Here is a 17,377-nt window from a genome sequence, read left to right on the forward strand (position 1 = left end):
CGTCAAGTCACAGCTGACTTATCGCGACCCCATAGGGTTTTCAAGGCAAGAGACGAACAGAGGTGGCCGGCCACTGCCTGCCTCCGCGCTGTGACCTTCCTTGGTGGTCTCCCATCCAAGAATGAACCAGGGCCGACCCTGCTTAGCTTCCAAGATCTGATGAGATCAGACTAGCCTAAAGATGCCCCACTTTGACCATTCCATTACATGAACACCAGTTAATGGTCTACACCCATGTAACAGTTTGTCACACTGTCCACAGACAGCAATAACTTCCCAGAAGCAAGAGCAGAGACCGCCGCTGGGCTGCCCCTCGTACTTGAAAAAGGTGAGTAATACAGAAGACTGGTACCCACGTGGAGCTGTCATGCCACTGAACTGCATCTCCCTGTTACACGAAGGGGAATTCAAAGAATCACAGTACTAGACACATTGTAAAGCAGGGGTGTCAAACATGTGGCCTGGGGGCCGGATGAGGCCCCCGGAGGGCTCCCATCAGGCCCGCACTGGATCTGGTCATCTCCTGCTTCCAGTTGTGTTGCTGCATCATAGCTTACTTCGCCAGACTCTCTCAATCACTCAGCCATTTCATGTTTCCCCCTGGATCCTAGACTCAGAACTGTGAGCATGAGATTTCTGTGCTGAATGTCAATAAATCAGAAGTAGGTTTGCAGCTTACAGATACACACTTGAACAGCATACTCAAGATTGCAACAGCACAGACATTCTGATGCAATAATTCAGAGCAAGAGGCGTCAGTTATCAGACACTGTGAAATAAACAAAATATTGCAAGAATGCTGATGTTTTAAGTGTGTTTTTATTTTAAGTAAAAAAAAATCTTTGTGTCCTTTATAAAGTTTATATCTCTGCTACCTAGCATTACATTTTATATCACACATGGCCCGGCCCAACAAGGTCTCATTTATCTCGGGTCCGGCCCTCGTAACAAATGTGTTCGACACCCCAGCTGTAAAGCCTTCCAGTGCGATGCCTGCATCGTGGGTCTTGGCACAGCTACTGCAAGTTCACCTGTAGGAAGAGGATGTTTCACTGGAATGGACTGGATTTGACCCCTGCTGGTCTACAATGGCAAGGAGAGATTCCTGGATAACTTCCACCTTTGGTTCATCGAATTGCTGCAGGGACTTGGGTATAAACCCGTTATGCAAGCGCACTCTTATGTGCAAAGGAGTTACTCCAAGAGTTGCACAGAATCAGCTGTCTGTTATGCTTCTGGCAGCAACCAATGAAATTTACCCTGCAACAGAGCCTAGGAGACCTGAGTCCTTGGTGTTACTTTAGTAATATTAATTATGCCGGATTAGTGTTAATTACTTCAAGCGTACTTTAAATGTTTTTCTTCCTTAAAGGGGGGGCAATACGGAGAGACTTGCTGCTTGAATCTTAAAGCACAATGGCGACATGAGCTATTTGGAGGATTTGGGTATCAAGTGTCCTAATCTCTACTCTGAACTCTTAATCCGAATTTCTCCAGTAATGACCCTAAACTTAAATTTGACTTTATCCTAATTAAACACAGTTGAGTCTATTTTAGACTCAAACGTAGAAAAAGTTAATCCCTTCTGTGTTTGCTAATTCTCTTACAACATTCACTGAACACCTGCCATGGGGTTACATTTGTGTTAATTTACCATTAGGGAATCCAGGAGCTTGATTTCCAAATTATTCTCCTATAGCAGCTATTGTTAATTCCCAGCTTTTATGATGAAAAGACGTTTTTGCCCATGTAGTCCAAGGCCGGTCCCAAATTGAACAGATCTCCGAGGGCCCCCAAACCTGTTTATCATCGCCTCACCAGGATAACAAAACCAGGGAGGAAGGCTGAGGTGGGCTAGGCCTTCTGGCAGCTTGCCTTGGTATTGGCAGGACAAAAAAAAATCTACAAATTTGGGTAAGGCGGAGGGCCCTTAAACTTTTGTAAGTGAAAGAACAAAGTATGAGGTCCAGTAGCACATTTAAGATCAACAAAGTTTGATTCTTCTACAGAACAAAGTATGAGGTCCAGTGGCACCTTTAAGATCAACAAAGTTTGATTCTTCTACCCAGAATTAAACTCTGTTGGTCTTAAAGGTGCCACTGGACTCAAACTTTGTTCTGTTGCTTTGGACCAACATGGCTATCCACCTGAATCTATTCTGGAAGTAATGTTAATCATCCATTCAAACAGGCTGCTGTAAGGGGAAAAACCAATCATTCTATCCAAGTGTGAAAATGGTATCATTAAACAGCAAGTTCTGTGATTGAGTGGCAGAACACAATATGTGACTGCACAAAATCCTGGGTTCAACCCCTGGCATTTACAGTAGAAAAAGAAAAAGGAAATGGGGGGGAAGGTTCACAAGTAGCACATGTTAGGAAAGCCCGGTCTCTCCATGAAATCTGGGAGTGCCGCTGACAGGCTGTGTGGACAATGCTACTTTAGATGGACCAAACGTTTTATTCTGCATAAGGCTTCATGGGATTCATATTTTTGCCAGCCACACAGCTTACTCCACTTTATTAGATAAGATATTCTAGGACATTATCACTAGTTCCTGAAATCTGGGAAAGAGCTAAACTACTTCTGTTTATCATTGCACATTATTAGTCAAAGTCTGCAGGAGTTGTATTTTCTTCCACAGCCAACGTCACCAAAATTCTGTACACGCCACAGCCATAACTGGAGATCTCGGTTACTGCCCTAGAAAGTATGCGGCCATGTTCTGCACATGTATCTAGTTGGGTTGTGTGTACACACATATACACTTCTCCTTCTGAGAGCCAGTTTGGTGTAGTGGTTAAGTGTGCGGACTCTAATCTGGGAGAACCGGGTTTGATTCCCCACTCCTCCACATGCAGCTGCTGGATGACCTTGGGCAAGCCATAGTTTTGTCAGAGCTGCCCTTGAAAGGGAAGTTCTTGAAAGAGCTCTCTCATCCCCGCCTACCTCACAGGGTGTCTGTTGTAGGGAGGGGAAGGGAAAGGAGTCTGTAAGCCGTTCTGAGACTCCGAGTGAAGGGCAGGGTATAAATCCAATCTCTTCTTCTTCAGAAGTTGTTCTGGCAAAACCCCTCGAGCTACTCTTTAAAACGTTAGATCGAAATTACTCGGGGTATTTGGCACAGAAGTTTAGAGGAAAACTGGAGAAAGAGATACCAGGTATGCACTATAACCAGTGTTCCCTCTAAGCTGTGTGCGTGAGCGGCTGCTCATTACCACAGGAAGCCCCGCTCAGCAGCAGTCTGGAGCCGCACAGGGTCTTGCACTGCCCATGGCCCATATTAAGATTACAGTAGTAATATTCTGCTCAGGGTGTGAACTGCTCCTCTTAGTAAGAGAAAAAAAATTAGAGGGAACATTGAGTGTAGTCCAGAACATCCATAATTGGGCAGCTGACTAGTTGCCTGTGGTGAGTAAGATCAGGCATGACCCTCATCAGAGCAGAAAGAAGACTCAATCAATCCACTAGTGGTCGGAGGGAACGGCAATGTCCTGCGGCTTTGCTCTCTGTTACCTGCAATAGGCAAACTATGGTTGGGTCAACTGGGACTGCCACAAAACCATGGCCTGCGAACCAGGGAGAAAAGTAATTTAAAATCTGTTACTGGTACTGCCTGTCTCAGAGGAGCTTTTTTTCTTAACAATGTTATTAATTTTATTAACATTAACAACAATGTATATCAATAACAGTGATGAAGAGTGAAGTCTTAAATTAACAACAGCAACCACCACCATAGTTCCATACATCTCAATCAGTACAACAAATCTAACATAATACAGAGTATAACAAGAAACAGTGTCCATCCAACCCTATAAACTATAATTTCATAAATTCATAACTATCATGCGATATAAATGAATTTCTACCGTCTGGGTTACAATCTAGTCTTTCTGACACCGGCCAACATTTGCTAAGGAAATCTTGGTATGCTGCATGAGGGTCGGGTTGTTGGATACCTGATGAAATTTTATCCATTATAAAGTGTTCCCGCACTTCGGCATACCATTGGTCAATGAGTGGGGGTCCGGCCTCTTTCCATTTGGATGCTATCATTGTTTTAGCTGCCACTAGGAGTACAGAAATCAGTGCTTTCCTAGAGGGTAGTGTGTTAACGTCTTGCCAATAAAATTATCTCTGGTTTTTCTGGTATTGAGATGCCGGTGAGAGACTTTATTTGGTTCAGTACTTGTTTCCATAATTTCCTTACTACAGCACATTCCCACCAGCAGTGTATATAGGTACCCTGCTCACCACGATTTTCCCAACAATAAAAAGAGTAACTTTTATGTATATGATGAAGTTGTGTGGGAGTTTGAAGCAGAAGATGGGAGATACGACTTCATCCACTTCCTTACTGGGATACTGTACCAGCCCATACCCAACTTGCTTTCACCCCTGCTGCAAACCCACTCCTAGCCCCGGTTTGTAGGCAATTCCTGGTTCAGCCTAATCCTTGTTTTCCCAATTCAGACATTACAGTGAGTTACAACTAGAGCCAATCAAGAACAGGGAGGAGAAGGGGGCTCAAAGATCCACGCCATGCTTAGAGCTGGGGTTCCCCAATGTGGTGCTTGTGACCACCTGACTGCCCACCAACACCTTTTCTGGCACCCACCAGGTGGGGCTTTCCCCCAGCAAGGCTGTGCAGATTTTTAAAAACGTTGCTTTGGCAACAGCTACCACAGCACATGGATCTATCTTCACCGTGTGACTGAAAAAGCAAGCTGTGACCAGTGTTCCCTCTAAGCTGAGTTAGTGTGAGCTAGCTCACAGTTTTTTAGCCTCTGACTCACACATTTTTGTCTTCGCTCAGGAAGGATGGCTCCAGAGCAAACTAATTTATGCCGTAGCCAAATTGCTCGCTCAAAACTTTAATGCCAGTAGCTCACAAAGTAGAATTTTTGCTCACAAGACTCCACAGTTTAGAGGGAGCATTGGCTGTGACAGCCAATTCTGTGGCTGGATCCATTTCCTGCAGCGGTCATTTTCTGATAGCCATCCTGTGGCTGCGCCCACCGCACTGTCTCAGAATTCCAAAGGTGCCCGCAGGCTCCAAAGGTTGGAGACTCTTGTCTTGGTGATGGGGCTACATATGTAATGTCTTTATGGGACCAAAGACATTTTATCCATAATGTATGTTATCTTAGAAATGCAGTCACCTCCCTAAGTTTCCAGACAATGCCGACGGCGTTGCTCATGGGAAGATATTCTCAAACACCAATGGCTCTACATGTTCGTATATGTGGTGCTTTAGTTCCAGAGGACATATTTCATTATCTGCTATTCTGTCCTATGTATACAGAAGTCAGAATTAAATTTCTTGACAATCTGTTAATGGGACAAAGCTTTGCCTCTGACTTGGATAAACCGGTCTTTTTATTATCTGATACCGATCCATCTGTTACCTATAGAGTCTCACTTTTTGCCTTGGCTGCAAGGAAAATTAGGGCTAAGACCGCTGCTTCAGTAGATGAATCTGATGAATAACCGGATATATCTTCAGGGTTCATAATTTTATTGTATACTGATATTTGTAATTAATTAACTGCATTTTGCTTTTAATAATTTTTAAAACCATTCCTGTAATTATGATTGACTTTTTAACCGCTATATTCTTAATTCCCTTTTGCGACGGCCTTTGGCCACATGCAATAAATATGTCTGTCTGTCTGTCATAATGTATGTTTGCCAAGCAATTAGTAACAAGATAACCCCAGAAGCCTTTGAGAGTAATCATATTAATGCAAAAGAGAAAAGGAGAAGCACTTTATCTTTTAGACTTAGCAGCATTTCCCCTGGGGGAAAAAAAAGTTCCGTGTGGAAATAAGCAGAAGTCATAGATGTACACAGCTTCAATGGGAGCATTTGTTCTCAACTCCAAAACAAACAGAAGCTCACCTTCTGAAGCCCGCCATTCTCTTCCACCAGTGGAGGAAGGACGCTGATGCTGTTGGGAGATGGCGACTCGACATTGTAGTCCCGAAAGCAGCAGAACAAAGTGCTAAAGATACTTCGACTCCTCTGCTTCTTCAAACTGAGATTACATTGAGACACTATAAAGAAAAAAAAGCAACGTTTGGGTTAGGTGAAAGTGCTCATTAGTCTAACAACCAAGTTATTTATTTATGTTCTTTATCGCCTGCCATTTCTCTCTGGGACTCAAGGCAGATTACACACAATCAATAAAATCAACAGGACGGGGCATTCAATAAACAATGAAATAGGATTTGGGTTGTGGAACCAACCGGAAACATAAAAACAGAACTGAAGCAAAGCAAATTGTTAGCGTGACATTAAGTTAAGATAAATTACAGAGCAGGATCCAGCCGACAGCAAGCTACCGGACAGCAGTACAGACCACAACCTCTATTAATTTATCCCAGGAACTTTGTAAATCATTTAGTACAGTGCAACTCCATTGCCTGGGTAGGAAAGCCCTCATGAATAATTCAGTTTTGCATAGTTTGCAGAAAGAGTGAAAGAGCCTTTCCCTGGCCTCTTAAGGCAGACCATTCCACTGTGTCCAGATGACTTTAACATAGTGTATAATTTCATAGTCAACATTCTACTTATTCCAATGGGATACAAGTTAGGACTTATGTGTTCAACTGCCCCACACTACAGTGTTTGGTAAAGTACATGCCAAAGGACCAGACACAACTGAACTCGCTAAGTCAAACAGACTCATACAATCATTCAGACATTATACAGCAAACTGGTCTTTTATGCTGGAGACACTCCACATGTTAGGTATGTGTACATTTGGCCTTTTTACCAGTAGGCCAGTGGACTAGTCTTAAGTTAGCCCAAGGGAGTGGTTTCTGCACCTCTTCCTGGAAGCTGTTAAACTGCTCCACACTACAGTGTTTGGTAAAGTACATCCCAAAGGACCAGACACAACTGGACTCGCTAAGTCAAACAGACTCATACAAGCATTCAGACATTATACAGCAAACTGGACTTTTATGCTGGAGACACTCCACATGTTAGGTGCAGGAGAAAGTTTTATCACTATGATTCAAGCAATATATAGTGAACAAAAAGCAAAAGTGATAGTCAATGGAGAGCTTTCAAATAATTTTGAGATTCAGAAAGGTACGAGGCAAGGTTGTCCCTTATCCCCACTTTTGTTTATTATGGTATTCGAAGTTATGAATGAAGCCATTAGAAGGGAGAGTAAAATAACCAGACTTCAAGTAAAGAAAGAACACTTTAAAATACTAGCTTTTGCAGATGATGTGGCATTAATATTTGAAAACCCAATGGAAGCAGCAGGAGCACTGATGGATAAGATTGAGGAGTATGGAGAAGTGGCGGGCTTCAAAATAAATGTAGAAAAAACTAAAATTATAACTAAGAACTTGGAAGATAAACAAAAAGAGAAGTTACAAGAAATCACCAGATGTCAGATTGTAAAAAAACCTAAATATCTAGGAATTATGGTTACAAAGAAATGTAGTACACTCTATGAAGACAACTATAAAGCTCTTGTATTTCTTATATGGGGGATTAAAGAAACCAGGAACCACTAGCTTGTCACAACAGGCAATGTGATATCATATGTTAGTTCATCCTGTGTTGCAGATATGAGAATCATTTGGACCTCTGCATCTCCTTTGCTGAGACACAGATTTTAAGGCTCAGAGGCATGCAACCAAGAGTTTATTTAAGGGCACTGGTCTTCCCAAAGGTGTGATCTGCGTGACCCATTCTGATATTTTGTCCAGGCTCCAAAAACCTGGGAAATTAGTCCCATGAGACAGGCCGGAAAGAGCGTCAAATTAAGTTTTTCTTCAACAGTAATGAGAGTTTTAAAAGCAGGTGGGTAGCCATGTTGACCTGAAGCAGCAGAACAAAATTTTAGTCCAGAGGCACCTTTAAGACCAACAAAGTTTTATTTAAGGTATAAGCTTTTGTGTGCAAAGCACACGTCTTCAGATACAGTTTTAAAAGCAGTTTGTGATTACGGCATGAGGATCAGTCATACAAAGAAAAAAATTCCAATGGGTGCAAACTCTTTATCTTAGTCTAAGGACCTCTTGGGATCCTGTTTATGAAGAAGACAGAGAGATTAACAATTCTTGCAGCTACCATACCTGCTAAAATGCCATGACTAAATCTGTTCCAAGTCAAGAACGCATATGACAGCAAAAAAATAAAAATAAATTTCATTCCCCCCAAAGTAGCCTTTGGTACACACCAACTCAGACAAACCAACCGTGGTATGGTTTTCCCGTGCCACAAATGTAACACCTGTCACAAGGAATCACACAGAAGCTAAACCAGGTTAAAAAACCTGGGGAAGGAGAAAATGCAACCTGATGTATCAGTCTCCTAGACAAACTGAAACAGTTTATGATTAAAACAGTCCATGGGAAGGAAAAAGTGAATATAGGGAAATGAAGTGATTTGCTATTTCCAAAATAACACATATGATAATGCACACAGTCAACCTGGTGACTCACTAAGGGCCTGTGACCAACTTTTCCAGGGAGCAAATTCCAAAGCAGTTATATTTCACACTCCCCATCAAACAATGTTCTTTTCTACCTTGGGGATAAAAAAGGAGTCTTTCAGAATGGTTCATGAGTTGGATCAGGAGTCTCTATAACTGGGTGTCCTCAACTGGATAGAACCTTAATCCCATGGGGAAAGTGAGAATGTTTGGTTAAGAGAATGGAGATTGGTTCCAATTCATGATATATTCTTGAGAATGAAGGCTGGAAATGGCTTGTCAACTGGGAAGTCTTTGGATCGCTTGTCTGGCAGTGAGGATTATTTGTCCTACCATGGTGGGACTGTTGAATCGTCTCTTCTATAGCAGCAAGTTCTGAGATAAAATACTACTTTTGGATTACATTGCACAGAACTAGCTATTTAGATAGCGAGAATATTTGGACTGGCCCCTTATATTCCTTGTTACTTTGATTGTGCATCTGATTGCCTATATATGTATGTAAACAGGGCTATTTTGGGGCAGGAACACACAGAAACGGAGTTCCGTCTGGCTCCTGAGTTGGCCACGCCCAGCAGGAACTCATTAGCATAATAGGCCACACCCAACAGCAGAAACTCATTAGGATTGGCTACATTACGGGTGTGTGGCCTAACATGCAAAGGAGTTCCTGCTGCAAAAAAAGCCCTGGGTTTTGACAACAAACAAGGTAAACAGAATAAGAAGGGAAAGGTGGGTGTGGCTGGATGACCACACTTCTGGTAACATGGGGGTGTGGCCTAATGTGCTAATGAGCGGTGCTGTCAGGGGTGTGGCCTAATATGCTAATGCATTTTGCTGTTGGGTGTGACCTGTTATGCTAATGAGTTCCTGCTGGGCTTTTTCTACAAAAAGAGCCCTGTGTAAATACCTATAATATGATTATACTTATTTAATACATTACACACAATATTTTTATTATGCATTATTTGCATATACTGTATGTTTATACATGGCGCTTTCTGTTGTTTCTGAACTGGATTAGCCCAGGCTAGTCCGATCTCGTCAGATCTCAGAAGGTCCTCGCTAGTATTTGGATGGAAGGCCACCAAGGAACACCAGGGGTGTGGTGCAGAGTCGGGCAATGGCAAGCCACCTCTGAACGACTCTCAGCTGTGACTTGACAGCACTTTCCACCACACCACCAACTTTGTGGAGACTGTGGGCATTTTTTGGACTGTGAGAACAGGTAGGGTGAGCCACTGTAAAAATGGCTGCCACGGTGGAGTGGAAATGTCACCAACTACAAAATAGTTGCCATGGGGTCGGGGAGCTAAGACCAGTTGCAAAACATTGGTGAGTTCCGGCACGAGAGTCCTTCTGTAACAAAGGCGCCTATTTCTGAAACGGTGATCTCTACAGGGACAAAGGTATTGCCACCGGGACTTTTCTAAAGCAAGTCACGTTCCAAATCGGATCGAGCAGGGGTGTCGAACTCATTTGTTATGAGGGCCGGATCTGACACAAATGAGCCCTTGTTGGGCCGGGGCCGTGTGTGTCATAAAATGTAATGCCAGGTAGCGGAGATAGAAACTTTATAAAGGACACAAACACAAAGGTGGTTTTTTAAACTTAAAAGCATGCTTAAAACGTCAGCACTCTCTGCAATATTTTGTTTATTGAACAGTGTCTGATCACTGGCACCTCTTGCTCTGAATTACTGCATCAAAATGTTTGTGCTGTTGCGATCTTGAGTATGCTGTTCAGGTGTGTATCTGTAAGTTGCAAACCTATGATGACACGGCAGCGGCAGAACTGGAAGAAGCAGCAGAAGACAGCCAATTCTGCTGTGGGCCTGATAGAAGCCCTCCGGGGGCCTGATCCGGCCCCCGGGCCACATGTCTGACACCCCTGAGATAGAGGGAAGTCAGGACTAATTCTTCGTTCTGGGGAGGACAGAAGTGTTCACCAGGAAGCACATTGGCTGGAGGAGCCATGTTGGATATTACTGAGTTAGATATTATGTATCATGTACAGAGAGACCACTGCTTTCATCAGTGGTTTTCTACTTTTTTTGGCCTTCATTTAACACTTTCCACACTGGCATCTTGTTGAGGAACCTTTGTGAGTCTGCCACAGGACTCTTGCTCAGTTCAAAGATTCTAGGGCATGTTCTAGGGCACACATTAGGGAAGAAGAAGAAGAAGAGAGAGAAGAGATTGGATTTATCCGCCCTTCACTTGGAGTCTCAGAGCGGCTTACAAACTCCTTTCCCTTCCCCTCCCCACAACAGGTACCCCACAACAGAAGCCCCAAGACACTTCTCAGAAGCCCCAAGACACCCTTGAATGCAGTTTGAAAACTACTAATTATCTGTTACCAAGTTATTTCTGTATTAAGCATTAACTTTAATATGTGGCCACAGAAATCTAAGAACATGAGAAGAGCCATGCTTGATCCGATCATGGTCCATATAGTCTACCATTCCATTTCACACAGTTGCCAATCACCTACCCATCAGGGACAACAAATGGAGAGGAGAGGAGAAGGAGGAGGAGAGGAGAAGGAGAAGATTGGATTTATACCCCACCCCTTCGCTATTTGAAGGAGTCTCAGAGCGGCTTACAATCTCCTTTCCCTTCCCCTCCCCACAACAGACATCCTGTGAGGTAGGTGGGGCTGAGAGAGCTCTTTTGAGGACTGCTCTTGAGAGAACAGCTCTGACAGAACTTGTGACTGACCCAAGGTCACACCAGCAGCTGCATGTGGAGGAGTAGGGAATCAAACCCAGTTATCCCAGATTAGAGTCCGCACTCCTCACCACTACACCAAACTGGCCAAGGCCCCCTCACACTGGTGTTGAGAGGTTCCCTTTAGTCATCGTGAATCTGTCTAATTCAGTTTTAAAGTCATCTATAGCCCTGTTCATGCTACAGTGAATACAGGTACATCCTTCCTGCACGTGCATAATCTGGTTGCAAGAGCTAACATGTATTTACTTCACAAAGTAAACCAGGGACCAGTTAATGCCAGTTTAATTACCCACTGAGTAAACAAGTAATTCCTTTTGTCTGGCCTGATTGTATTGCTCAGCCATTTGACGAGGTGCTCCTGAGTTCAACTAATACGGGAGAAGAAGAAAAAGTTGTCTTTAGCCATGTTTGCTCTGACGCTGCTGTCTCCATCCAAGGAAATTATTAGTCAACACACAGCCATTAACTCAATCAACATGTGGACAACTGCTCCTGATACTACTCTAGGGCAAAATAAAGCAGCTCTCACCTTTTCCTCCCCCGTAATTGCAAAAAAAAAAATCATTTAATAATTTTTACAAAATATTTACAAACTTTTCCCTTCCCCTCCCCACAACAGGTACCCCACAACAGAAGCCCCAAGACACTTCTCAGAAGCCCCAAGACACCCTTGAATGCAGTTTGAAAACTACTAATTATATGTTACCAAGTTATTTCTTTAACTTTAACTTTAATATGTGGCCACAGAGATCTAAGAACATGAGAAGAGTCATGCTTGATCCGATCATGGTCCACATAGTCTACCATTCCACACAGTTGCCAATCACCTACCCATCAGGGACAACAAATGGAGAGGAGAGGAGAAGGAGGAGAAGAGGAGGAAGAGGAGGAGATTGGATTTATACCCCGCCCTTCGCTATTTGAAGGAGTCTCAGAGCGGCTTACAATCTCCTTTCCCTTCCCCTCCCCACAACAGACATCCTGTGAGGTAGGTGGGGCTGAGAGAGCTCTTTTGAGGACTGCTCTTGAGAGAACAGCTCTGACAGAACTTGTGACTGACCCAAGGTCACACCAGCAGCTGCATGTGGAGGAGTAGGGAATCAAACCCAGTTATCCCAGATTAGAGTCCGCACTCCTCACCACTACACCAAACTGGCCAAGGCCCCCTCACACTGGTGTTGAGAGGTTCCCTTTAGTCATCGTGAATCTGTCTAATTCAGTTTTAAAGTCATCTATAGCCCTGTTCATGCTACAGTGAATACAGGTACATCCTTCCTGCACGTGCATAATCTGTTTGCAAGAGCTAACATGTATTCACTTCACAAAGTAAACCAGGGACCAGTTAATGCCAGTTTAATTACCCACTGAGTAAACAAGTTAATTCCTTTTGTCTGGCCTGATTGTATTGCTCAGCCATTTGACAAGGTGCTCCTGAGTTCAACTAATACGGGAGAAGAAGAAAAAGTTGCCTTTAGCCGTGTTTGCTCTGACACTGCTGTCTCCATCCAAGGAAATGATTAGTCAACACACAGCCTCGATCGACATGTGGACACTGCTCCTGATACTACTCTAGGGCAAAATAAAGCAGCTCTCACCTTTTCCTCCCCCGTAATTGCAAAAAAAAAAATCATTTAATAATTTTTACAAAATATTTACAAACTTTCTATGTATTTTACAAAAATTATACCCTGCCTTCTACCCTCATCAGCGCTACCGAGGTGGCTAACAAATTAAAACATAATCTAGTAAAATCACACTTTAAAAACCAACCGAAAATACACATAATTAAAACCAGAGCTGAAATATAGAAACAACTATTAAAACTTTACGCAGGAAGGAGGCCTCACTAGGCGAACACCAAAAGAACAAAAAAAAAAGTTTTCACCTGCCGAGTACTGATAGGTAAAGGTTTCCCTTGCTCAAAAGCCAGTCGAATCCGACTCTAGGGATGCGGTGCTCATCTCCGTTTCCATGCCGAAGAGCCAGCGCTGTCCAAAGACATTTCCGTGGTCATGTGGCCAGCTTGACTAAACACTGAGGCGCACGGAACACTGTTACCTTCCCACCCGAGCGGTACCTATTTATTTACTTGCAATTTCTTGCTTTCCAACTGCTAGGTTGGCAGGAGCTGGGACCAGAGACGGGAGCTCACTCCGTCATGCGGCACTCGGGTCTCGAACTGCTGAACTACCGACCTTCCGTGTTCAGTGTCTTAACCCAAATTCTTAGGAGTTACGGGTCTCACACTTCAACTTCTGCTGCGCACATTGAAACACCAGTTCTTATTCTACCAGGTTTTATTCCAACAAAACTTTGTGCTCATTGAAAAGTGAGTGCATGGAATTCACAGTTTCCAAGTTACGTTTTTAAAAACTGTTGAAAAGGAAACAGAGGATGATTGGCTGGTTGATTTACAGCAGAGCTGGCTGAAATTGAATCCATCTAAGATGGAGGGGTCCTGTATCTGAGTCGTGGGGAGACAGGATCAGGAATTCGGCTTCTGACCCTTGGCGGGGCGATACTAACGCTGGCACCGATGGTGAGGAGCCTCGGAGTGACTCTGGATGTGACTCTGGATGCCTCACTTCCTATGGAGGCCCAAGGCCACGTCTGTTGCCAGGTCAGCTTTTTACCATCTTCGGGTGGTCAGGCAACTGGCAACTTGGCTACAGCGATCCATGCAATGGTCACTTCCAGGCTAGACTACTGTAACTTGCTGTAGGCAGGACTGCCCTTGAATCTGACCCGGAAACTTCAGCGGGTGCAAAATGCAGTGGCACGCATCCTGACTGTGACGCCTCTGTGGGTGCACATTCAGCCAGTGCTTCACCAGCTGCACTGGCTATCAGTTGAGTACCAGATCAGGTTCAAGGTTATGGTAAGACGCTGAACTGCAGGCTGTGGAAGGTCGGTAGTTCAGCAGTTCGAGACCCGAGTTGCCGAGTTGTCTCTCGTTCCAGCTCCTGCCAACCTAGCAGTTCGAAAGCAAGAAACTGCAAGGAGATAAATAGGTACCGCTTCGGTGGGAAGGTAGCGTTCCGTGCGCCTTGGTGTTTAGTCATGCTGGCCACATGACCACGGAAATGTCTTCGGACAGCGCTGGCTCTTCGGCTTTGAAACGGAGATGAGCACCACAACCCTAGAGTCGGATTCGACTGGCTTTCGAGTAAGGGAACCTTTACCTTTTGACTAACCTTTAAGGCCCTATATGGTCAGGGACCATCATATCTGTGGGACCGACTCTTCCCATATGCCCACCCCCCCAAGAACTTCACGCTCATCTGAACACCATCTTGGTCTTCTGGCAATCCCCGGCCCAAAAGACATCCGCCTAACCTCGACCCAGGGCCAGAGCCTATTCAGCTTTAAGGTGCTACTGGGCTCTTGCTCTTTTCTACTGCTCCAGACAGACTAACACGGCTACTCGTTTTGGGGTTGAAATGGTTCCTACTCTGAGGAACACTGCTCTAGACGGGTCACAAAGTCAACTGAACGTGGCCTTCGAAAGCCTGGAAAATATTGGTTATAACCAGGGCTTTTTTTGTAGAAAAAGCCCAGCAGGAACTCATTAGCATAATAGGCCACACCCAATAGCAGAAACTCATTAGCATATTAGGTGAAAGCAGAATCCAAAAAAATGAGGAACTCTGCTGTATAGAGTCCCGTTCCTCCAGTTTGCAGCCACATTCAGAAGTTTGCCTTGGCATCAAAAAATAAATATTTACCGATGCAGCTGCAAACAACTAGATCGGATATGTTGAGGCCCACTAGCCATCACGGAGCGAGTGAGGATGCAATACGATAGGCATATAGCACAGGAAGAGAAAAGCGATGACTTGGAGTCGTCCAGTTGGAAGGGGCCTAATCTAGTCCAACCCCTTGTTCAATGAAGGATCAACTTAAAGCACCCCTGACAAGTGTTCATCCAGCCACTGCTTGAAGACTGTCAAGCAAGACGCAGCTCACCACCTAGAATCATAGAGTGGGAAAGCACTTCCAGGGTAATTTTAGTTTTTTAATTTGATTTATATACTGCCCTTCCCATAAACGGGCTCAGGGCTGCTTACGTCAGTTAGTATAATACAATTAGAACAACATTAAAATGACAGCTTATCTAGTCCAACCCCCTGCACAATGCAGGGAATTCACAAATACCTCCCGCCCATACCTCCAGCGACCCCTGTTCCATGCCCAGGAGATGACAAAAAACCTCCAGGATCCCCGGCCAAAATGGCCTGGAGAAAAATTACTCCCGGACCACGAAGTGGCAAATCAGCATTTCCCTGGGCGTGCCTCTCTAGGCAGCCGATTCGACTGCTGAACTACCCTTACTGTAACCCCCCCCCCCCCCCCCCCAATTTCCCCCTGCCCCTGCAAGTCCTCTCCTCTGCTGCAAACAGGAACCGCTCCCTGCCCTCCTCTAAGTGATAGCCTTTCAAACAGGTGGGTAACCGTGTTGGTCCGAAGCAGCAGAACAAAGTTTGAGTCCAGTGGCATCTTTAAGACCAACAAAGTTTTATTCACGGTTTAAGCTTTCGTGTACATACACACACTTCTTCAGACACACTGAAATGGAAGTTACCAGTCCATACATATAGGCAGAGGGTGAGCAGCCAATTAGCATACATCACAATGAACATGTTTAACAGATTCAAGGACCAAACAGGAATAGCAAGCTTGGTTTATATGGCCTTTTAAATACTTAAAGAGAGCCATCCTGTCCCTCCTCAACGTCCTCTTCTCCAGACTGAACATTCCCAAGTCCCTCAGCCTTTCCTTGTAGCCCTTCAGTGGTGTCCTTACTGGTGCCACCCATGAGCCACGTTTATCTTATGAATTAACATTTGCCTTGAGACAGTCAATGAGGCAGAAACGCCACTCGGATTTGCAATTCTGCACCAATCATTAATGCTAACTGAGTCTGCGCTGGCACGGTGTTTTGTTTTTCCTATCCTATGTACATGTTTGCAAGACTGAGGTTCGGAGTGATTTAATTTCCAAGGGCCCAAGTTGACATTATAATCAACAGCTACACAATGGGGGGGGGGGAGAACCTCATTATTCCATACTCTATATAGGAAAAAAAAAAAGCTAAGCACTTAAAAGATTCACTTATTAAGAGTTCTTGGCTGAAGCTTCCAAATAAAAGTACTTGGTAAGCACTACAATCTCCTTTCCCTTCTGTCTTCTTTCCAGAGAACATTTTGCTACCACTCCATAAACAGCTCACCCCACTCTTGGCCTACCAGAGAGACTCCTTCTTTAAGTAACAAAACAATTTTTAAAGCTGATTACACAGCTCCACTTTTCCATATGGCAGAAGCGACATTCCTTCCAAATATGCATTAAAGGGATTTTAAATAAAAATCATTTAGAGTATAGGAACTTTGTGACTAACCACAGAAGAAACAATTTATTATACTTTTTTTCACTTCAAAAACAACAAAACCAGGTAGACAAATGCTCTCTTTGACCCAAGTTTCCTGAACCATAATGATATGAAAATTTGATATATAGGTTTTAACAGCAGGATCTTTCATTCTACAGCTCCATCCTGTGATATTCCATGATAGTATTTTAATATGAGCATTTGATGGTTGTCAATTCGGGAAGAATACAATAAATGAACAGTAAAGTCTTACAATATTATATTTGAGATAGTCTAGAATTTCGTCTGAAACATAATGCAGTAAACATAGATTGAATATGTGGTGATTAAAAACGATTTATACAGATATTGTAACAGATATAACTGGAAACTCTTTGTAACCCCCATTTTATGTCTTTTTTTGTTTGTCTGTCTGATGTGTTTGTTGTAAAAATATAAAAATGTTATTTTAAAAAAAGGACCTGGAATTAAATTCATATGGATTTGCATCATGCAAAATGCTGGCCTGGATGAATCACAAGCGGGAATTAAGATTGCTGGGGAAAAGATCAACAACCTCAGATATGCAGACGATACCACTCTAATGGCAGAAAGTGAAGAGGACCTGAAGAGCCTTTTGCTTAGAATAAAAGAGGAGAGCGCAAAAGTGGGCTTGAAGCTCAACATCAAAAAAACTAAGATCATGGCATCCGGCCCCATCACTCCTTGGCAAATAGAAGGGGAAGTCGTGGAAGTAGTGACAGACTTCACGTTCCTGGGATCCCAGATCACCGCAGACTGTGACAGCAGCCATGAAAT

At 43.7% G+C, this 17,377-nt stretch overlaps 1 protein-coding gene across 1 annotated transcript in view; it reads right to left on the reverse strand.

Moving 5' to 3' along the window:
- CTDSPL (CTD small phosphatase like) overlaps positions 1–6,056 on the reverse strand; it is a gene marked incomplete at its 5' end in the record, with an annotated part of 40,522 nt that extends 34,466 nt beyond the window's left edge. Inside the window, one exon of the mRNA XM_015424350.1 lies at positions 5,902–6,056. Coding sequence (XP_015279836.1) covers positions 5,902–6,056 — 155 coding nt within the window. The remainder of the gene's footprint in view (positions 1–5,901) is intronic.
- Between the last annotated feature and the right edge of the window lie 11,321 nt (positions 6,057–17,377).

This window comes from Gekko japonicus, unplaced genomic scaffold (assembly GCF_001447785.1).
Source record: "Gekko japonicus isolate JY-2015 unplaced genomic scaffold, Gekko_japonicus_V1.1 scaffold4139, whole genome shotgun sequence".
Taxonomy (NCBI): domain Eukaryota; kingdom Metazoa; phylum Chordata; class Lepidosauria; order Squamata; family Gekkonidae; genus Gekko; species Gekko japonicus.